We start from the raw sequence: 23,214 nt of genomic DNA, 5'->3' as shown, positions 1-23,214 counted from the left end.
AAGGTTTAACTCAAGATCATAAGCCTTTACTGCATTAAGACTTTCTGTAAGATTATTCCACAATAGACGAGGAGGAACTTATCTTACCTTGCCAACCTGACTGGCAGTTACATTGATAGCCCAAGTAGTCTGGTGTGTTTGTGCAGAGGGCATGATTGGCACAGGGGTTAGGGGAGCAAGGGGTGAGGACCTCAGCACAAGTGGGTCCATTGTAAGGAAGCTCACACAGACAGGTGAAGCTTGCCACACCGTCCACACAAGTGCCCTTATTCAGACAGGGACTGGATGCACATTCGTTGATGTTCACCTGGCAGAGGTTACCTGTTGGAGGGGCAGATACGACATTAGCACATATTACAGAACTGCATTTTGATGAGACTTTGCCTTACACTGCACATTTTCGATACACCACTAGGGGGAGGTAGGCAACTGTCATTCAGGAGGAGGAACGTGATGGAAGACATGGAAGGAATCTTTCAGACTAAAAAGTACCTAACATACTATTATGACTTCAATTACTGCATGTGCTGCACATGTGTTTTCCTCTCTTTGTACTGTACTTTTCGATGTGATAAGTGTTGTGCTGTCATGCCACTCTCTTACCTCTGAAGCCTTGGCGACACTTGCAGGTGAAGCCATTGAGCTGGTCGATGCACGTTCCAGCATTCTGGCAGGGACTCGGTAAACAGTCGTTCCTGTCTAGATCACAGTTCTTCCCGACCCATCCGGGCTCACAGTCACATCGGTACCTGGAAATACAGAAGTACAGTCAATAATCCAAAAGATGCCAAATTCTAGGTGAAAATAAAAGGAACTGATGTACAAGTTGAAACCTGTAGGGTTAGCAACAGGCTTGCAAGGTCCAATTGTGCTCCTTGATATCACATGTGATGCCACTTTAAGCTGTAACAAAGTCTGTAACAGTTCATACCCGTTGATGTCATCCCTGCATGAGCCATGGACACATGGGCTGCTGCCACACTCGTCCACCTGGGAGTAACAGTAAGGGGGCTTAAAGCCCTCAGGACACTGGCAGTGAAATCCATTCTCTTCATCCACACATGTACCACCATTTCTACAGGGGCTGGATGCACACTCGTCTATCTGCACATTACACTTGGAGCCTGGCAAGAGAGACGTTAGAAATCAATCAGAGGTGTGGCTGCCAACATTTCCAAAGAGGATTGATATTTCATCTCAAATTGTTGCTTTCGTTTTTAGAGGGCCTTACCAGTGAAGCCAGGTTTGCATACACAGTCATAGCGGTTGATGCCATCTTTGCAGATGCCATAGTCACATGGGTTACTGGCACAATCATCAAAGTTTATTTCACAGTTTGTGCCTGTTTTGACAAAGAGTTAGAGTTACATTAGGCAGTTGTCATGATCTATTCCATAATATGCATCACCCTCAACAGCAACATCCTTTGCGGATGTGTGAGCATACAATACAATTTAGCATACAGTTGCAGTGAATCTGATGTAAATGTTGGTCCGACTATTTGATTTTGGAGTTATTCCTCTTACCTGAGGTCCCATGTTGACATTGGCAGATGTACTTGTTGACCAGATCCACACACTTGCCCCCATTCTGACACGGGTTGCTGTGGCACTCATTAAGCTGGTTCTCACAGCGATAGCCCGTGTAGCCAGCGTCACAGTTACAGGTGTAGCTGGCAATACCATCTATGCAAGTACCATGGTGGCATGGGTCGGGCTGACAGTTGTTGATGTTACTCTCGCAGAGTTTCCCTTCATAACCTAAAGAGTAAAAAAAGCATACATTGAGATTGATTTAAAAAGACATTCATCTGGTCATTTGACGCAGCAAAGCTTTTTCTGAATTCATTATTTTATGGAACTTCCTCTGTCTGTTTCCCCCTTTCTTATAAAAGCGTCTAGAGTTTTGGGTTCCGATTACTGTGGTTTCCATGTCGACAGTGTCTGTGTGTTGAGCAAGCAAGTGTTGGATTGTGTGATGTGTGTAGTGCAGTGCTGAGTTGGGCAAAGCACTAAAGAAGGGCCCTACACAGGCCTCCCAGTCCTGCTTTTGTTCTCAATGGCGGAGGGAACAATAGACTGCGCCACGTCAAACAGGGCCACTTCACTCAACAGAAGGGGCCCACAAACACAGGGAATACCAAGCAGCTGGCCACTGAAACAATGAAGCAGGCTCCTCCATAGGCTTAGGTCCAAACAAACATGTTAAATATCAATGTATACACACACACAGTTAGTTCATACATGCAGCCTTTTGGAAAAACTTTACTGTATCTCCCTGTTTCTGGGCTTCGTTTCAAACATTGATATGACTGAATGTAAAGGAATGAAAGTTAAGATGCAGCATAAGGTGGTGTGTGGGGGTTTAACAGATGAACAGATGTCGGGGTGATGACCAAGGCTCTTTTCTTGGCAACTGCTGGTCCTCAGTGACCCCATGATCCTGAGAGCCGACGAGGGAAAGAGGGGGATTAGGGGCCTCAAGTCAGTCTGCTTGGCCAGCAGACAACCAGAAAAATAGCTGACCCCCCAAAACACTGAAAACTCAACAAAGACCAAACAGCCCAACAAGTGGTTATGGCTCATCTGCTCTTCTGCCTGGGAAAACATCTCGTGTATTTTCTAACAACTATCCACTGACTATTAGGTATAGTAGCCCTTACCTTCAGCACAGCGGCACTCGAACCCATTGGGCCGGTCGTAGCATTTCGCTCCATTCTGGCAAGGCGTGCTGGCGCACTCATCTATGTCGATCTGACACATGGTGCCAGTAAACCCTGGGACATACAAACACAGAGGTGAAGGGTCAGAAAGAAGGTCCAGTGGAAGGGTCCATGCCCAGGTCAGAGGGCAGTTCTTTCTCTTCTTAGAAGGGCAGAGGTCTTTGGCTAGGTTAGTGACGTCTGGCTAAGGTTGGGTTTCAGAGCGTCTCGACTGGTTAAGGATATGTCATTTGTGCACTTGGACCAATGCTAAGATGACCACAACATGCAAATGCAATGAAAAACATGTGACCTTGATAATGTTTTTGAAGGGGACTTACAATCTAGTGCATACTTGGTGGATCTGAAAATAAAGTAATATTGCCATCAGGTGGTATGGAATATCTGAGCAGCAAAATGGATCTTATGCAGCTTCATCTCACTTAAGGTTATTGTACATTTCAGTGTCTGCACAATGCTACTCTTCACGGGAATGTCTGGACTCTGTGGTATATAAAATGATATGGAATGTTTGGAGAAACAGTTCAACAACAACACTAAACACTATTATTATTATTATTATTATTATTATTATTATTATTATTATTATAATATTAATTATCATTATCATCACCATTAATAATAATAATAATACTTATAATGTTAACAACAATAACAACAGTACAAATAACTGAAATCTACTGGCTTGAAAAGCTTGAGAAACTGAGCAGGCTTGAAATCCGTGGGCACTGTGCCCAGACAGGGGTGACTTGGTGCATTGGTAGCACACTGCTCAGTTGATTAACAGTGTCAGGATGGTCTGTGTGTTGGTGCTTGGACTGCTAAAGGGGGGGTTGGAGGAGACGGTGGGATTGTTTTCTCTTTTAGGGACACCCCCACCCTCCCCCTGCTCCCCTTCCTGCATCAGCTCCACCGGCTCAATAGCTAGATGGGGGGTGGAGAGGGGACGTCTGTCCCAGATGTAAATTGAGGACCTGGAAAAGAATCTCATTAGCAGGACTGCTGTTCCCCACCACCACCAGGGTAGGATGAGGGAGACTGCTGTCCCTTCCACATTCCACAGAGGAGGGGAGCGGGGGTCACAATAGTGTCTTTGTTCAGGCAGGAGGAGAGGATAGGCAGCCTTGTGGGCCTGCCTTTTTATACAAGTGGTGGCTCTAAACACCAGCAGGCAGAAGTAGCAAGGCTGACCCTCCCTCCTCTGGTTCTGGGGACATTTAAACTTTGGCTCTCTGTTCTTACTCCTGCTGTCACTGAGTTGGAGTTGTTAACAGGGATAAAAAATAAACAAAGGTTGTTGGAAATAAAGGTCTGTCAGAGAAGTCTTACCTGGCTGGCAGGTGCATGTGAAGCCATTGACCATGTCCCGACAGATGCCATCATTCACACATGGGTTGCTCTCACAGTCATCTACGTCAATCTCACAGTAAGTTCCCATGTAACCTGGAAGAAGAAGATCACACTGAATTCACATTTATTTTTGGAGTTGAAGCAGATTCACTATGATCAGTTTTTATGTAGGGATATACGAGTTCAAGCCAGCTTGGTGTGTGTATTGTGTGTACTCTTTGCAACGGGTAAAGGATCTCTGGGAAACTTTTCTCTTGTGGGAGGCCTCAGAGTGTTTGACAGAGTTCTCTGCTGAACCACAGGATAAAAGAAAAGATCCATAGTGCATCCCCAGTGTCCCTACTCTGCTGATCTAAAATCATCACACCCTACTGTCCATGGAGCATTACTCCTCCCTGGGTCAGTGTCCCATTCACCAGATGCATGTTATACATTCTGCATTAGCAAACTATGGAAGGTTCCTACATTGAGGTGAAAACAGAGTGTGGATCACATTGCTGGGGGAGAGGCTAGCGTGGAATCAGAAATAATCAGCAGCTCCACATGAGCTTTGCCAGGCTGGCTGATGATGAGGAGGGTGAAGAGGAAGGGCCTGTCTCTGGAAATGAAGGGGGAGGGGGATAGGCTCTGGGAAAAGGCCTCTTTCCCTCTCTGTGTATGAGGGGTGCAAAGTGGAGCACAGAGGGGCCCTATTGTTCCTCTCTATTCCCACCACTCTACCACTCATTAGTATTCACAGCACACTCCTCCCCCTAACTGCTCGCCCTCTCTCACATACAGTCCTATAGACACGACTCCCAGCTCTAATTTGTATAGTTCCCAAAACCCCAGGATGCATGTAGGACTGTGCGTGAGAGTTTTACTGTGTTTTTGTCACTGAGTGTCCAAACCATCACTTCAGTCCAAACTAATACCCTGTCTGGCTGGCTGTATAGTGCACTGAGAGTAGAGCAGTGCCTCCATACCCCCAACGTCAATGGGAATGCATTACATAACAGTCTACGCTGGCAGTCAGTATGGCCGAACTGTAGATGATGCTTCAGCAAGTTTAAATATTAAGTTGTTCCTCTCTGCTCTTGTTTTTGGTTTATCCTAAGTGGATGACATCATGCTGTATTGAGGTGTTCTGTATTGTTTTATTGGCAGTAGTGAAATACAACAAAAAAAGGACAGAATACCTGGCATGCAGATGCAGGTGAACTCTCCAATGCGGTCCAGACAAGTGGCGTCATTCTGGCAGGGCATGGACAGGCATTCGTTGATGTCAACCTCACATCGTGGGCCGGCATATCCCCGACCACACTGACACTGGAAGGAGCCCTCGGTGTTTACACATTTCCCAAAATGCTCACATGGGTTGGCACCTGCGGGGAGAAGGCTACAAATCAGTAAAGGACACACACTCAAAAGAAAAGAAAGAAAGCGGAGAGCCTATAACAAGACTGCTGAGAAACGAAATATTTTAAAAAGGCAGACTTACCAATCGAACACTCATCCATGTCCTGGTTGCAGGCACCTCCTACAAAGCCGGCAGGACAGGTGCAAATGGCGCGGCCGTTAAGGGGGTTGGTGTCGCACACTGCCCCTTCGTTGCAGGGGTTACTCACACATGCATCATCAAGGTGGCACAGCAAGCCTGTGGAGACCGTAAAGAATGAAAACACATGAAATCAACAATTTAGCAGCCAGGACTAATAGGTGCACGGAGGCCATTTGACAAACCCACTAACCTGTCTTTCCAACTGGGCACTCGCAGAAGAAGGATGCTACACGGTCATGGCAAGTGGCACCATTGAAGCAAACGGCTATGGCGCAGTCATCGATATTCTCACTGCAGTCATCTCCAGTCCAACCATTAACGCAGACACAGGTATGACCACCGATGGTGTTGAAGCAAGTACCCCCATTATGGCAGGCATTGGGTTGCATGAGACACTCGTTGACATCCTCAGCACAGTATTGCCCTATTGCAATTAGATGACATAATGGCTCACTTCACATACTATATATATTTATTTTAACTTTGTTTCAAATATGATGTAAATAGAGCTGTACCTGTCCATTCTGGTGGGCACTGGCAATTGTAGGTGTTGACTCCGTCCACACATATTCCTCCATTCATACACTTGTGTCCTGGACAGTCATCCACGTTATTCTCACAGTTGTGTCCCTCAAACCCTGAGCCAGATGGAGGGAGAAAAGAGTTCAAATACACAGACACAGCAACACACACACACACTTATGGATAGTTTATTAAACATTCAGTGGTTCCTGTTCCAAACACCAAACATCTTTACTCATGACCTTGAGTTATATTTCCCACACTAGAGGACGTGTGGGGCAATGTGGGCAGTAAAAAGGTTCAGAGGGTGTCTGGCTGTTTACATCTTCTCATGATAGTTCCCACACGATTCCAGCAACAGCCGTGACTCCTGCCTGCTTCAGAGGTCCGCACTCCCTGCAGTGTTTGCTTGTTTTATAATCTCTCACAGTTTCAATGACTTCCTCTCTAGCTAGATACATTTCCTGTCAGCTCCCCAGTGGGAAACCAGAAGGCCCATAAAGTAAATTCCTTCTGTTGTGAAAAGAGCAGAGTGGAGTAGAGTGACGGCAGGCCGCCTCTTCAACTCTCCCACCATCACATCTCACAACTGTAGCTATTAATAGCAGACAGGAAGCTGACCTGGGAGAGAAGAGTAAATCCCAGCAACAGCACTAAAAGCTACGTCATCTGGCTGGGAAAATCTATATGCCTCTAGCACTATGCTGAGGCCTGGGAAAACAACGGGATATGCACACCATCTGTGTGTGTGTGTGTGTGTGTGTGTGTGTGTGTTATACTAATAAAGAGCTATTCTACCTGGTAGGCAAGCGCACTCATAGGAATGGTCGCTGGTCTGTCGACAGGTGCCCCCATTAAGGCACTGAGATGGGGCACAGGGAAGAGTGGAGACCTCACATGTGCGCCCACTGTATCCAGGTTGGCACTGGCAGCGGAAGGACCCATGGATGTTAATGCAGAGGCCACCATTGAGGCACACGCCAGTCTTGCGGCACTCGTCAATGTCATTGCGGCAGTTCTTTCCTTGGAAGCCAGGTGGGCAGGAACAGTTGTAGTGATTATTCCAATTGGCACAACGGGCTCCATTGGCACAGGGACTTGTGGCACAGGCGTCAATGAGGGAGCAGTCTTTGCCTGGAGATCAAATAGTGAATAATATTTAGTTTAAATAGGAACTTTAAATCTCGCTTCTCAGATCTGATCTTTCTAATGAAGACACATTCTGATAGATGTACCTCTGAACCCTCTTTGGCACACACAGGTGTATTGTGGGATACCATTGACCACCTGGCTCTTGCAAGCAGCTCCGTTCAGACATGGCGATCGATGACAGGGATCCAGTTGTTGACACAGAGGACCAATGAATCCCGGACGACATCTGCACAAACACATTCACACAAACACAAAACCACATTAGGATGTCTTTGGCCTGCAGGTCAAAACATGTCACAAGATGACAAGCTAAGATATTTAAGACAGAGCTGTGACACTCAAACTCCAGTTTAGCCCAATTCCCATCATGTTTTTGGTTTGGCAATCAGGTGACGCCTTGGCAAGGCCTGATGCCTGACTCATACATTGGCTTGAGTAATGCTTCTGGGCCCTGGAATTAATTTGTAATAACATAGCTTTTCCATAAGAACTTAACATGCAATACATTGTTCATAGAATGAGACACACATAGACTCACACACCAAATAAAATATAAAGATGGAGGAAGGCCACCCCTCAGTGTCTTATGGGCTTCACAAGGTACACTCTCTGTTATTTCCCGCTGGAAAGCCTTTCTCCATGTCAGCTAACATTCTTTCACTGTTACTGTTTTTACACACCACAGCTTGTTTCTGTTATCATATGTAAAAGAACACACCCAGAAACAGCAGTCTGGAAACTTAATAATTGCCAAGAAATACTGACATGAGAAAAACGAGGATTACACACAGCACACATGAATTTGAATGAAACAACACATCCTTCTTCCAGTGACTGTATTCTGATAGAACAGAGCAGTATCCTGATGGAACATTAACGCCTTATCTACACACGAGGCATTTCAGACACATTTTTCAGTCATCTGTATCGCGTGTGTCTGACGGAACCGATATTTTACACCTATCTTTACGCGTTAAGTCTATTTTTCTTTTGTTCTACACGCGGAACTACATGAATTGTGTATGGGCCTATCAGCACTGCCAAAACCAGTGCCAAACTCAATACTGTGCCTGAATGTATCCTGTGTAGACACAGGTGGGGGACTGAAGATACTCCTGCTGCTTTGCTAACGCGCTGCTTTCGCTACGCTGGCTGTGTAGACATTGCATAAACCTGACCTAAACCTGCTCCACTAAGAAGTTGAGATAAACATACAAACAGGGCTTCCTATAGCTCTATGCAGAGGTCCTATGGGAGTTTAGACAACGTTTGGTCTTACTAAAGAGTCCGGTATGAGCTTGTAACTCGACACCCACAGTGGAGCCCCTGGCCGTGAACAAGCCCCCTCTTCAAACAGGCTGTTTGATGCTGATGACAGAGCAGTGACGGCTGGGTTTTGGCCCGCCCTTGGGCTCTGTCTTTTCTTTCATTGGAGAGGAACCCCTGGGCAGGATCAACAATGGGTTTTCATCTATTCTCTTTAACAGGGGCATCACCACTACACTGGTATTAGTTCATCCTTTACTTTTTTCATGTGCCCTCCCCCCGTAAAATAAACTTTAGCAAAGACTAAAACAATTGTAGCTCTTGCCCCTGGCTAGGAGACTGAAGCTGTTCCTGGTAGGGCTAAGAAGCTTTTCAATAAAATCGCCTGCTTTCTTTCTGTCTGTTCAGTAAAACTGGAGACTACTACTTTGTCTTTTTCCCCCAACTTTACAAAGACAATAGGGTATCGGAGGAGCCACAGGGCTAAGCACAAAAGGAGGCAGGCACACACACACACACACACACACACACACACACACACACACACACACACACACACACACACAGGGGTATCAACAAGAAGGTGCATATACACTGAAACAGTGAAAAAGTCAAATGTTTGTTGGTGTATAGAATTAGTCAAGTATCTAAGCCTAACAACTATAAATGCTGTAGGGAATAAAGATTTTTCCCATGATGAAAGTCAGTACTAAGATACCTGGTGTGGAAATTAAAGTGAAGCAGAACTGGAGCAGTAATGTTGAATGAGTTATTCAGACAGTTATTAAAGCTACTCTACCATCTCCTAACCCCCCCCCAGAACGCCAGCTTGGCTCAAACACCGGCCCCCCCGCCCCCAAAAGCCCACTCCTCTCACGCGCTGAGAGGTCAAATGTCAGAGGTCCCCCGTCTAATTGTGATGATAATGTCACTCAGGCTGCAGGGAGTGGGGTGGGGCTGCTCTGCAGGAGAGAATGTCTTTAGAAGGTGGAATTGGTGGAGAGCCCGACGAAGAGGAGGAGAGAGTGGTCTGGTCCAGCAAGAATGTCATGTCATATTTCCTGTAATCCCTCGTCCCTTGCTATAAAAACACTGCACTCACTCCGAATGCACGATCCCTGTTGCCCTAGCAACCTCGCAGACGAACAAGCACGCCTGCTACCCAACCAAACATCCCTCCCCAACCCCCACCCTTGGTCCCCAAGGCTATTTGTCATGGCTTGGCTGGTTTATTTAGAGGCAAATTAACTATGTCTGGAATCTAGGGTGTCAATTAAAACAAATCACAAATGTGGCACAAAGAAGGCTTTTAAAGGTCTGGGGGAGAAAGTTGCTGAAAAATACAACACAGACTAACGGTCTTATTCTTTAGGAGCCACTCTGTACCGTGGACATTTGACTTCTCATAAAAGCCAAAGCACTATAGTCTTAACAGGCTGTTGTTCTCTCGAAGACCATTGTGACTCTGTCGACAGAATAACTTACAACTCATTCCAGGAAGTATTGTGTGTCCACGTGTTTGTTTGGAATACAGCGTGTTCAGCTATGAGCATGACGTGCATTGGTGTCTTAGTGTGTGTGTGTGTGTGGGTGGATGTGTAAGAATGGCGATAGTAGTTATGCCTGATAAATAATTTGTCCTCCCTTACAAATGCACATTAAACTGAACAGCAAAAACACACATTCTTTTGTCTAGACCTGACTCATTGCCAACATGCTACTCCCATAACAAACAAATCAGAGTGCTATCAGTACAGAGACTGTGAGAGACATGCAACTTTGTCCTGGTGCACCTGAGAGTCTCCTTATCAGAGTCTTTACAACCTTGTGGATTTCACAGCTTCTGGGAACAGGCCTTGCCATATTTGTGGCGGATGTGGAAGGCAGGTGCATGCTGCGGTTGTGCAATGGTTGAGTCATATTTAGTGTTTGAGTGTCGACTTCTGACCTTTGAGGAAGAGAGCGCAGCAGACGAGGAGGAGGTCTTTCAGTGGGATGGCCAGAATGGGTAATCTCTTCGTGTTAACATATTTGAAGACTTTTGCCAGCTGCAACCCGGCACCAAGCATCTGTCCGCATCTGTCAGTGAACCTTTGGGTGTCTGGCATCCACCCCTCTTGCCAGACTTTAAGCCAAAACAACTGTACTGTTTTGCTCATGGGAAAACCCCAGTAACCAACACACACACACTGACACACTTTGGCCGTTTCACAACACTCAAGAGATGTGGTCATCGCTCACAAACACATGCATTAACAATTCCCCTCAAGAGACTTTAAAGATTGTAACATGAAGGCACCACTGCAACAAAGCAAACACATGCAACAATCACTACACACCCAAACACAAAGAAAATAAACTTACTACCAGCCTCAGCCTCTTAGGAAGGGTAGTATCGTGAACCCACAAAAGAAGATCCACAGAGAAAAGTAATACAAGAAGGAAGAAAGAGATGGCAATTGTTAAACATTTAAGGAAAAAGACAACGTTTAAAGAGCAAATGACCTCATAAAACATTTTTGTTACAATTTGTAATTTGAAATATGACATTCTAGCAGTGCACTGTGATTTCTCAGTTGTTCTGCATCAAGTAGGAGGATCGTCTGACTAAAACTCTTTGATTTATGCAAGTGGGTTCTGTCACCTATACTTGTGTAACACAATGCTAGTTTTCCTGCTTTCTGGGTCACTGAAGTTGCGTAACCTGAGTGCATCCTCTCCTATACAATAGCAGCTAGTCTGCCAGAGGTCAGAGGGTGGCTCACCTGTGAACAAAGAGGCTGTAATCTCTGACACGGTTCATACACACAGTCATGCTCCACAAAGCAATAAGTATAAAGGAGTTTTCCTATCTCGGAGGACATTTCCTAAAAACTAATTTAGAGGAAGAGCAACAACAACAGAACAACCATCTTTTGAGTTGGGGCAAGATGTTGACTTCTATATTGCATGAGAAGAGCCGATCAAAGTTTTAGGAATTATGTTGAGCCTAAAGTTTGCTAGAAAGAAATATTAGAATCTTTGGGGTAACTCTTCCAACAGTGTGTCTTTCTCTCAACACAGACCTCTTTCCCCTCACCCCCTCCTTTCTACAAGCAAGCAGGAGAACCAGCTCTACTCCTTTATGCAACTCCATACTGACACCACACTGCCAACAGGAGCCCATCCATATCCCCCCTCCTTCCAACAGCCTCTTCTGCACTGCTCTGCTCTCCCCAGCTTGGCTCTCCCTTTCTCAGCAAAGAGCCAGATTGGGGGGTGGGGAGTGTTTTGTGGCCCAAATAAAAGAGCTAAAGTAGTCAGAACTCCTTTGTATGAAAGTGTTGGGGGGGGAGCAGTGACCCAAACAGCTAGTCTTTCAGGCCTGGGCTTACACGGACCAACAGGCCTGGGCTGTAGCCTGGCAACAGTAACCCATGGTGAGAGAGAGCCGCAGTGAGAAAAAGGGAGTGTTGGGAGACAGGGTTTCGTAAGGACAGTTGGAGCACTTCAGAAGACTGATCCCCTTCATATGCAGGTAGCACTGAGCACCGTGCGGGACCAATTCAATCTGGTAATTAAGTATGATGATGTCTAAAAGGATGCGCGTTTCATAGTTTAAAGTGCAAAGTCTGTTCCAACAATTGTTCTTAGACACACAATGGAGGTATTGAAATCTCCAGAAGGAGGTTTCCAGAGTACCCCCAGAGCATGAATATTAAACATGTGAATATCAGGACATTTAACTTTCTCTTGAGGAAAAAGCAGTAATGAGTCTGACAAAAAGGTTAGGCTGTCCATGCGTCCTTCTCACCCCCAAAAGTTTTTCAGCGCTCAAATGTACATGTGTAAGAATATAAATCCAGATTGCCAGACATTTGGCAGACATTACCTTGGCACAGATCTTCAGCACAAAGACAATAAAAAAATGTACTGTTGTTTGTGAGTGCTGCTGTGAAAAAGGGACAGAAGAGTTTTAACACTTTAAGTTCATACACTATCTGAACAAATTTGCCAAATGTCAACAGAATTTTGAAAAATACTCCCTGACATTTTTTAAATAGCAACGAGTTTGCCCATAAACCACATTGCATGAATCCCAGGGTCGAGTTCTTTCAAAGCATTCTCCACTGAACTCAACCACAAAAACCCCACCCAACCACCTAAACTGAACCAGATTCCGTTTAAACTTTGAAACTGAAATTCTAATAACCTCATCCCCATTTAACATGATAGATCAACTTCAATGCCTTGTCCAATGTTTTGTCTCACGTTAGCCTTAAGAGTAAAAGCATGACGTGACAAAATATATCTTAGACCTTCTAATGGCCTGTATTGCTATTCATTTCAGAGCAAACATTTGCTGCACAATTAAAGTAGATTAAACAGAACTACAACTGATAAACTACACTCCAGTTTCATAATGTTGACTGAAACTGTTGCACAGATTGACCCGCACAGACTCTCACATGCTTATTGTCCTGAAAGAGTGAGTTTTGTTTACGGTGTACTAGTAATGGTTCTTAATGATAAGCTAACGAGAACACAAGGAAAACAGCCAGATAATGTCCATTATCTCAACTGCTGTCACCCGAAAGAGTACTAGAGATGCTAAAGAAGAGGGTAAGTGGGCCGGTCATACCTAATGAAACATTTTATACAACTATGACAAATTACAATATTGTAGCAAGTTTGTTTTATTTCCATGTGGCACAGTATTTAATGAACCTTACATTATGAAAAGGTAAACATTGAAATCAAATGTCTGTGGAAAATGTGCTTAGAGGAAAAGTGAATGCCTTTTCCTGAATCATTTAATGATGGACCCATCCCTTCCTCTCCTAAAAGGGAGGGAAAGACTAGGGAAATTCTGCTGGCGGACCTCAGTTATTCCAACCAGGCCTGCCTGAATGTCTCTTTAGACGTCATCTTCTACCGGATAAGAACAAACAACCAGGGGATGAAACTTCAAAGGCAGGCTTATCCCTACATGAGCACATGGTTCAGACACACATCAACTCCAAAAAGTATAATAATAACAAATCCCAACTTGACGTTCCTGTGCCAACTCACAGTAATTGCAAAACTGACATTAATCAGCGCACAAGGGTTAGTTTTTTGGATATCTGTGAAATGCAAGTGAGCAAACTATTTTCTATTTTCACACACTTGGATATAAGTGACGAGTAATAAACCATGAGACAATTTTAGCATAATGTCGCCATGTGGGGAGGATACAATTAAATGAGTTTAACGATGAGAAAGTTGAGGAGCATGGAGACCTGGGTGCACTGAGAAAGCTGCTTAAGCTTCTCTGATAAGACAGGATGTGCGTAGCAGGGAGGTCAGAAGGCACCACTTCCTGTGAAGGGGCCTGGGAACCACAGCTCCCAGTCTCCAGTCATGACCCAGAGAGAAGAAGGGACAACAACCCCTAATCCTCTTCTCTGTGATGGTGTAACCTCTTGATCAGAGAGTACTCATATCCTCATAGATATGAGTACTGTTCTCCTAGAAAGTCATTCAAAAAACTGTTGGGTCTGTAGTTTTCCTTGATAATGACATGACAATGGCTCCATCTCCATCTGCCTGTCAGGACAGCATGAGTGATATGGGCTATATGTTGCCTCACAAAATTCCAAAGTAACTAATTGCAAATCAAACAAGTCATTCCAAACATCCCACTTTCAATGCCACTAGGCTGACAGTATTGTTAAAGGCATTCCTGAAGGGGCTACCAGGGTGAATGGATAGGAGGTATGGACAATACCAGAGGGACAGGAGGAATCTTACTAAGCATTCCTTTCTAATCCACCATAAAGATGCCAAAGAAAACACTAGCCCTGAGGTGTGCCGAACTAAGCCAACAATATAATCTGTCTCTTTGCTTTGGTCAGTAAATGTGTGCCTCGGCATCTGTGTATATTTCCACTTCTTAGTGAATTGCATTCCTCAAAAATGCATTTTTTTCGGGTAAATATACTTGTAGGTGCCACATTTCTCATTTGGAAAGGTTGTACCTTCCCCTGAGAAAATTAAAGTATCCTTATTAAAAAAAAAAGGAATAAGGATATGTGCCTATACTCTTCAAACACATTTACAGCTCTTGTTTTCCAAACGTTAAATAAAGTACGCAGATACACACTTTTTACTAGAGAAACAGCACTCTACACTCACTGGACAGTCTGCTCCATGTCAAAGTCAAAAGATGTCCTCTTTCATCATGTTCTAAGAGGTTGGGAGTTGCAGGGTCATAACAAAACACTCACAATTTACATGTTAACTCTGCTACTGAGGCCAAAGGCATAGCATTTATAACATAAAGAGGAGCACTGTATCCATCCATCGGCCTCACACAGCGGAGAAACCCCACATTTATTTCCATTCATCTTAGAGAATCTGAGAGGAAAGAGTTGGTCGTAATCTGCGAACTGCCACTGTGTTGAGAGACAGAGGCAGAGGATGAGCCGCCAGAGCTGGGACGACACGCAGAGAGAGAAAGAGTGGACATGGTTGCCGCTTCACTGTGAGAGAGGCAACATGTGCTAGAGGGACTGTGAGCTACCGGCTTCATTCCTCCACGAGCTTGTCTCTCACAGTATGGGGGCGGCTGACTGCTCAATGGCAGCACCTGGCCCTATGCTTCCCCTTTGTCAAGATCTGACTTCACTGGATTACCATCACAACATCCACCAGCTGTCCTCTAGGCGGCCCCCCCCCCATCTCCCTCCCTCTTACCCAGCCTCCCTCTATCCATTCCCTACCCCCAGTCCGATCCCTCCAGCTGGATCCTCTCTGAATGACACCCACTCAATCTGCCTAATTATCTCTCCTCCAGCCATGCCACTGTGGCCCTCTCAAGGCACTGCAGTACATTCTGCTCTCAGGGCGGAGCTGAGGGGCCAAAGGCTCTTCAACTGGACTTCCTGACTGCTCACCTAGAAGACCACACTCACTGTGACACTATCAACCCTTCACTGTCAAGTTCAAAACTCTGGGCCACAGTAAGATCATAGAAAGAATACTTCAAACATGTTTATTGTGCATCAAGGAGAACAGCGTGTCAGAAAATGTAGATAAAACCTCACATTGCAAAATATGTTTGGATTTTGTATCTAAACCAGGTTTTTTAAAGAAAACAGTCTGGATTGCAGATCTTGTGTCTCTGGGAATGTTATCTCTGGAACAGACGTTCAAAACTAATAAATCTCACCTTCATGTTGGGCTTATTGGCAGCCCTATATTATTTTTTTCAATTAGCTTTATGTTTTGGGGTTGAAGTGCTTTTTGCTTTATTCTATGCAACTTTTACATCACTTTTTTGATAACAGCCACACTCCCGCTGGTCCATGCGTCAATACAAACATTTTTGCAGACTCAGACACAGAGGCATATTTCAGTGCAGATGCCACACGGTTATGAAGCGTTTCCATGTCAAAGGGAATCAGCAAACTCATTCTACCTGCCTTAATTGTACAATTTCTCACACAAAATCATGTATGCGACTCATATCAAACTGCTGGTCGTAGGTAAATATTGGATTTCCCTATCCACAGTAAACCCTGGTTTACAAGTAGGTGCACTTAGTCACTGAAGTGTTTGTACACTGCGTTTCAAATTGGCACATGCAGGTGCAGATGATTTTGTCAAATGATATAATCACTTTAGGACTAGTGAGTGCAACCACACATTTTACATCATGTCCAATCATCTTTGCAATCACCAGCAGTTGCAGCCAATCTCTAATGGAAGTTAGTACCAATGTTGGTAGCAAGGTCATGGATCCAGCTTGGAACGCTCAGTCAGACTAAGAGCATCAACTGATTTTTACTGGGTAACTGAAAGAGCTGAAATGGGTATCAGTGTGTTCACTTCAACAGTTTACGACTGTAATCCCCTATCAGCAGCTCTGGCCTGCAACGTTTACAAGTCACTCGAGGAGGAAGCCAGACACAAAAAGAAACTAACACGATAGAAAGTTACAAGTTAAAGCTATGGTATCATCATTTTGTTATGAGGATACATTGGTATCTGGGACAGTAACAATGGTAGCTGCCACAGACTCAGTATTACTGTCACTTGAGAAGCTACTTGCCATAAGACAAATGTAATAACATTTTCTACAAGATGGTGTGTGCTTCTGTTGAATAGTGGTGATTTTAAGCAAGGTTATATTCTACTGGTTCTCCGAATTCCTTTCAAATGCCAAAACATGTATCTGTATCTGCATTTTGTTTCCGTCTCTCTACTCTGTATTGGCTTCACTTTGCTGGGGCCTTTCTTTTCTCCCTCTATACACCCCGTTCTAATGGTGCCAGGTTACAGGCAGGTATCTGGTAGAAGAAAGGATCTTTTCTGCTGTTTTGGATCTCCTGTTTCGGTAGGCTCCCAGGGGAAGGGGTGTGGTGGCTCCACCACTCACCTCTGTCTAGAGACTGGTCTGACCACTCTCATGTGTCCACGCTCCGCTCCGCTGCCCTGCCCTGCTATGGGACTCTTTTTACACTGTGTGGTATGACTTTTGATGTCCCCTTCTATTAGAAATCCCTTCCCTTTTCACTTTAAGTGCTTCTTTTTCTTGGCACTGAACCAGGATAGTGATTACACATGCCCTACTCCTACACCCATAACATAAGTACACAGCACACAGAACTAAAGCAGCACAAGGGAAGAAGGAGTGGTGTCATACAAAAGAAAAATACATTAAATCTGGAGAATAATGTATATATATATATATACACACTAGTCAAAAACATTGAGTGTGTTCATTTTCACTAGTGGTAGGGAAGTGTGGTGTTCAAATCAAATGATATTGTTGGATATGCTGAAAAAAAGATCTGGCGGCATATAATTATACATTGACTCACTTAATGGCACTCACCCATCTTGGGTCCAGCTAATGATTGAAATAATGTGGGTGGTAGTTACTTGCTCCACATGCAGTCGAGTTACACATTGGCTAGTGTGTAATGGCGACTACAGGCAGAATAATCACTTTCTAGAAATATGTAGTTACTATGTTTAAAACCAAATATATATATATATATAAATATATATACACACACACAAACACACACACACACACACACATATATATATATATATATATATGACAAAAATGTGCTTTATTGTTTGCTTGTGAAGAAAGCACATTCCTGGTATCGTCTGAACTTTGACCCCAGCAATTGTAAACTGCTAGTCCACTCCAATAAAATAAATATACTGTTTTGGAGGGAAGCAGCTAGCAACCAAGGAGTTTTTGTTCTTTCAATCACTGTATCTCTTCCATCTGAAACACTCAGTCATATTTCCTAAGCTAAAGGGTTCTTAAAAAGGACAAATGACCCCCGGGCAAGACACTGTAGGCTATTTAACTTGACTATTGTAATAGGTTCCCACACAACCCCCCCCTCTCTAATTTGAAAAACAAAAGCCTCATCACTGTCAAAAGATGTGAGAGCTCAAAACTGCCAATTCAGACAATTCACCAAAAATGTTTTAAAGCCTGAAAGTTAACTCACATATCACACAATGAAAATAACAATGGAAACACAGAAGGGAAACTTTACTTGCCATGTGCAGCATAACGCTGTGATGTATGTCTGAAAAAGCTCTTTAACAACAGGTGCAAAAGATGAGTGTGGCAGCCAAACATGTTGAGGCTCGATGGTGCTCGTCAATCAATATGTCATACGTCATCATTTTTATGTCAATGTTGTAAATGAACAGCAAACAGGCTATAAGGAGAGCACATTCACGTCATGTTTAAAACTAAGTATCAGACTGTAAAGCAATCTTTCCCCTGTACTTTTGAAGAACCCACTGACAAATAACAGCCTGTCAATTTAAACACAAGGCCTACACATGTGGTTTGAATACCACTCAAAAGCGGAGTTTGTGAAGTATTGAGACAGTAGAAAACTCAGATCTGTACATAAGTTCCACTTACATGCATCGTGAGGGAGAATCTAAGCATGTCCCTCCATTTTCACAAGGTCTGAATTTATCCACGCAACGGAACCCTGTGGAAATTGGAGAAATTTGTTAGACAACCACACAACTGACAAATGACTTTATGTCATCCACTTTAACCTTAAGGGGAACATGTAACCTATCCTACGAGTAACAAATCTCAGCAGAAAATTCTAATAATGTGGAATAGTATAGGTACAGGCAGATATGTATAAACCCTCTGTAAGTTATCTTTGAGTTTCTCACATTGATCCTCATTGTTACAGATTTCAAGCTGTCTCTCTAGATAGCAGACTTTGCCACTTGTGGCATCTCGCGGACACACCCGCATGTTTGTTGTTTACTTTATCAAAAGCAGATAAAAGTTGTGATTTCTCTGACAGAGATACATGGTAACATAATGACAAGGTATCTGTTTGAAGAAACAAGTTTGCCTTAGATACTTTAATTTATCATATCTGACAGTCATTGCTCAACCGCTTCGAGGAAAACACATTCAGTTGTTTAAAAGGTCTTTGTTCAAAAAGGGAGGGGGTAAATTAGGCTCATCACCCCCCCCCCCCTCCCCTCCCCGATTTAGCTTAAACAAATGTTACCCCCACATACAATAAATACATTTTTTGGAAACGTCTCATGTGAAGCATCATTGCACAAGCACACGCTCCTCAGCCAAACGTTTAAAGTGCTGCTGATGTTACAGGAGCCACTTCTACACTTTGGGTTTTGTGAACTCGGTGGAGCAGCAGCCCTGATATAGTGCCATCACACTTCTCCAACACTAGTAAAACAACAATTGCAGGAGAAATATAAATTCCCCCATACAGAAAGGGAGATTTATCCACTGGCTTACTTTATCTGTTACTATTAACTGTTGCGGCTTCAATTAGGCTATTCAAAACAGATTTGGAAAAAGTTTGCTAACTATTTCAAACTACTAATAAACTAACCTACTACAAATAATAATTACAAAATCCGTATTGCATTATTAACATGTGCTCATTGGCAGTAGATAGCCCCGATTTAATTTGGAACCGTACGATTGATGGGCTGTCCGGACATGTCCAGACTACCACCTAATGTAAACTATAGCTACACATATGTATTAGTAATTCATTAATTTGACTTACCGTCGCAAATATGCATAAACAATAAAAAAGACAAAATAATCCATGGAATATTCCCTTCCATTTCGGTGGAAAAGTTTCCAGCGTTTCAAGTTGCAGTTTTAGTAGAAATACATCCTTTATAAAGTTCACATAAAAATAAAGGCTCCAAAATCGATGGGGACTTTTTCATAAAGTCAGCCGGAAAGTGTAGCGTTAGTTCCCAATCTCGTATTATCCTTCGCAGCTCGGCCACCGCTGCTGTGATTCTCGGCTAACCTCCGGAAACTTTTGAAAAACTTTTGCTTCCCGATCTGTCCCACCGTCTGGTGTTACTCATCATCTGAGTATGAGAGGAAAAAGAGAAATAGATAGATAGAAGAGAGAAAGAGATTAAATAGAGATATAGATAGGAGAGACAGCTCTATGTTCGAGAGAGTATATAGCGGGAGAGGAAAGATGAGAGAGATGGGAAAGGGAAGAAAGAGAGAGAGAAGATAGAGAGAAGAGATAGAGCGATCTAGGAGATATTATAGATCTCTTCTCTATAGAGCATCTAGAGATAATAGAGAGATTATATCGATATCTATCTCTCTCTCTCTGATATTGTATGAGATCTCTAAATAGGTTCTAGAAGTGATCTATTCTCTATCTTTCTCTCTATCTATTCTCTCTCTCGCTCTCTCTCCTCTCTCTCTCTCTCTTCTTCTCTCTATCTCTCTCTCTCTCTCTCTCTCTCTCTCTCTCTCTCTCTCTCTCTTTCTCTCTCTCTCTGGGCCCTTCAGGGACCCCACTACCCCCTCCACAGACACACAAATACTCAACAAAAACGGAATAGTTTGAACACGAAAAAATGGAGTAAGAAAAATCAGGAAAGAGTAAAGTTGTGCAGTTCTGGACTAGCAACACAAATGGGTACTTAGCTAAAAAGTAACTTTTTTTTATCATAACTCAACGAGCAGATATTACAGAAAAGAAACATAGGCTCTCTTTTTTCAAGAACCTGCACACAATCAACAGTTAATCCGTGTTGGTTCTTTTAGAGCCACAGAGCAACACAATCTCCTGTTTCGATATGAACAGAAGGACTCCAAAGGTTACTAATGGAACTGTAAGCGATGAGTTCAAAGAGTTTCAAATATCAAAATGTAGTCTTGCTAGTCTGCTGCTAATATGTTGACACAAAGATAATTCACATCAAATATTTACAATAGTTTTGAAAACAAAAAAACAAAACAATTAAGACTCCTATATTATAGTAGCTTCTGTATTTTGGCAGTCGACTAGATTGTGTTCAGTCCTGTGCAGGCTTACTTGTTTGTGTGTGTGTTTACAGTTGATGAATTGCAGATAGAGAGTGAATTGTGTTTACATGATAGCAGAAAGTGCAGACATTCCTGTTATCCCCACGGCCCATGTACTGAGTTGCAGTCTTGCTGTCTCGGCCTGCACCTCCTCAGCCTATGGCAGTGGACTCATTTTCTGCAGCCGGTGTATAGTGCCTCGGTTGTTCTGCGGCACAGAGCGGAGCCGGTCGCTTACAGAGACAATAGCCTTGATTTGAATCATAAAAGGAGTCCGGCATTATGACACAGTTTCTCTCTGCAGGGGAGGGCAGCACACTAATATTCAAGCACACAGTCGCAACACCACCGTCTCCCCCTCTCCATCACACTGTTTCTGGTCCTGGCCTTGAATAAATTACAGGCATGGGTAGGGCCATGAATGTAGCTGGCTGGTTTGGAGTGAAGTTCGTTAGTGCATGTGACGTCATCTATAGGGGTCAGTGAAAAGAGCTTGTTAGGCCTCGCAGACACCTGCTTCATTTGGCACCCACCGTGATGAAAGTTGGATTCAGCTTCTTGTGCACAATGAAATGATTACTTAGTCCTGTGTTAGCACTTGGATACTACTGCAACTAATTGAAAATCTGACCCAATCATGGCATCTTAACTCAGGCTTGTATCCAAGATGATATATGTGCATGTGCTTCTGACTGTGTCTCCAGTGCAAGTGAAAAATAGATAGAGAGAAGGAGGAAGGTGTAAGAGGGTTTATGTATATTACAAGTAGATGTAATAAGATGTGTTTTTGTGTTTTCATCTGGTTGTGAAATATCTCTTTCACCCCCTGGCGATGTGGTAGAGGCACTGGCAGCTCACTCTGGCAGGGTACTCTGAGTAGATTTCTCAGTGTGCTCAGGGACAGACAGTTGTATTTACAGTATGTTGCTATCTAGACACTCAAAGTCTACAAATGCCTTGTTTGTCTGGAAAAACTGAAGGCCTTGATCTTTTCATGAAAAAACATCTGCTGGCTTCTTCATGTCTGACAATGTGTCGCTACAGAAATATCAAAAGTAGAGGCATTTATCAGTTAACACATTACTGTAACACAACTGCTCAGAGAAGAATGTTTTAATATCCGATTGTAGATACGGTATGTGTGTAGAAATAATCCTTCTAACTGTCACTTTAAAAAAGCAAGCACTTTAAAAGTACAAAGAAACAGCCATCCAAGTAAATAGATCCAATTAAAGATTATTTTAACTTGAGTTAAACTGCATTTCTTATTCTTTTGCTGCAACAAGTCTTCTGATATTCTTCACTCTCAAACTAAAATGCTTTGTTTTTTTTTAGAGGATTACAATCTGTGCCGCTTGACTACAGAAAATAAAGAGCCAATGAGAAAATTCCAGTTTGTCTTCTTTCTCTCTGATCTCATTAGTGGAAGTGACTGCTCCAGCCCAGCCCTCTGGAAATATGACCTTTACTTGATTGTCTCAGAAATGAAAGAGAACAGTGAACTAAGTCTTGTGTGAACATCAGTAACACAGCCTATACCTATTATATGTTTTTATGAATTCTTAATCGTGTTACATCTTTGTCTCGTTATCTCTTATGTCTCTCACCCCCTCTCTCTCTCTATCTACACACACACACACACACACACACACACACACACACACACACACACACACACACACACACACACACACACACACACACAACAGAGGAAATTAGTCAGTGTTTTGTTTGTATTGGAGAGAGAGTGTGAGAGTGTGAGAGTGGAAGCCCTGGCGACAAAGTTCTCGCGCAGGGATCAGGGGGATTCTCCAATCACACAAACATAGATGAGACAGGTCAGGATTTATAACTCTGTTCTCTGTTGGAAAGAGACCGGCACTCCTCTTTGAACAGTTGTTAGCATTGCTCGTAGTTAATAGGTGTAAATCTGAAGAAATAGCAGGACTGCATTTAATCAGGACTTCTTAGTTTACACTTTTAATGTGGAACCTGCCTTTTGCTTTTGTATACCCAGCTGTACAAAGTACTCTGTAATTCCTCCCATTGAGTATTTGATACCTTGGGATAACAAGCACTATTGTGACGCACATCGCTAACAGAAAGGCTTTTATACAGAACTGCATGTGAATGATACTGTGAGTTTGCAGTGTCAAGAGTGAAAGCTGACCAAAGCCAGTTAAGTGAAGACCACCCATGGGTGTGAGGCAAAAGTATACTTATGCTACTTAACCCAACATTTCTTAGAAGTCAGCCAGTAGGGGAGTGCGTCCAAACACTGCAGGGGTCAGTGAGACCAACATT

At 43.4% G+C, this 23,214-nt stretch overlaps 1 protein-coding gene across 1 annotated transcript in view; it reads right to left on the bottom strand.

Moving 5' to 3' along the window:
• Positions 1-19,883, bottom strand: part of notch3 (notch receptor 3) — a 29,148-nt gene extending 9,265 nt beyond the window's left edge. Inside the window, exons 1-15 of the mRNA XM_029436852.1 lie at positions 19,631-19,883; positions 18,481-18,553; positions 7,370-7,512; positions 6,933-7,268; positions 6,128-6,250; positions 5,803-6,036; positions 5,553-5,708; positions 5,251-5,436; positions 4,052-4,165; positions 2,663-2,776; positions 1,527-1,760; positions 1,232-1,342; positions 932-1,124; positions 604-749; positions 88-321 (exon numbers count right to left, since the gene is read on the bottom strand). Coding sequence (XP_029292712.1) covers positions 88-321; positions 604-749; positions 932-1,124; positions 1,232-1,342; positions 1,527-1,760; positions 2,663-2,776; positions 4,052-4,165; positions 5,251-5,436; positions 5,553-5,708; positions 5,803-6,036; positions 6,128-6,250; positions 6,933-7,268; positions 7,370-7,512; positions 18,481-18,553; positions 19,631-19,691 — 2,458 coding nt within the window. The 5' untranslated portion in view covers positions 19,692-19,883. The remainder of the gene's footprint in view (positions 1-87; positions 322-603; positions 750-931; positions 1,125-1,231; positions 1,343-1,526; positions 1,761-2,662; positions 2,777-4,051; positions 4,166-5,250; positions 5,437-5,552; positions 5,709-5,802; positions 6,037-6,127; positions 6,251-6,932; positions 7,269-7,369; positions 7,513-18,480; positions 18,554-19,630) is intronic.
• Positions 19,884-23,214: the final 3,331 nt, after the last annotated feature.

This window comes from Cottoperca gobio, chromosome 8 (assembly GCF_900634415.1).
Source record: "Cottoperca gobio chromosome 8, fCotGob3.1, whole genome shotgun sequence".
NCBI classification, from domain to species: Eukaryota; Metazoa; Chordata; class Actinopteri; order Perciformes; family Bovichtidae; genus Cottoperca; species Cottoperca gobio.
The sequence above is the reverse complement of the archived record's forward strand: the minus strand, read 5'-3'. Positions and strand labels throughout refer to the sequence as shown.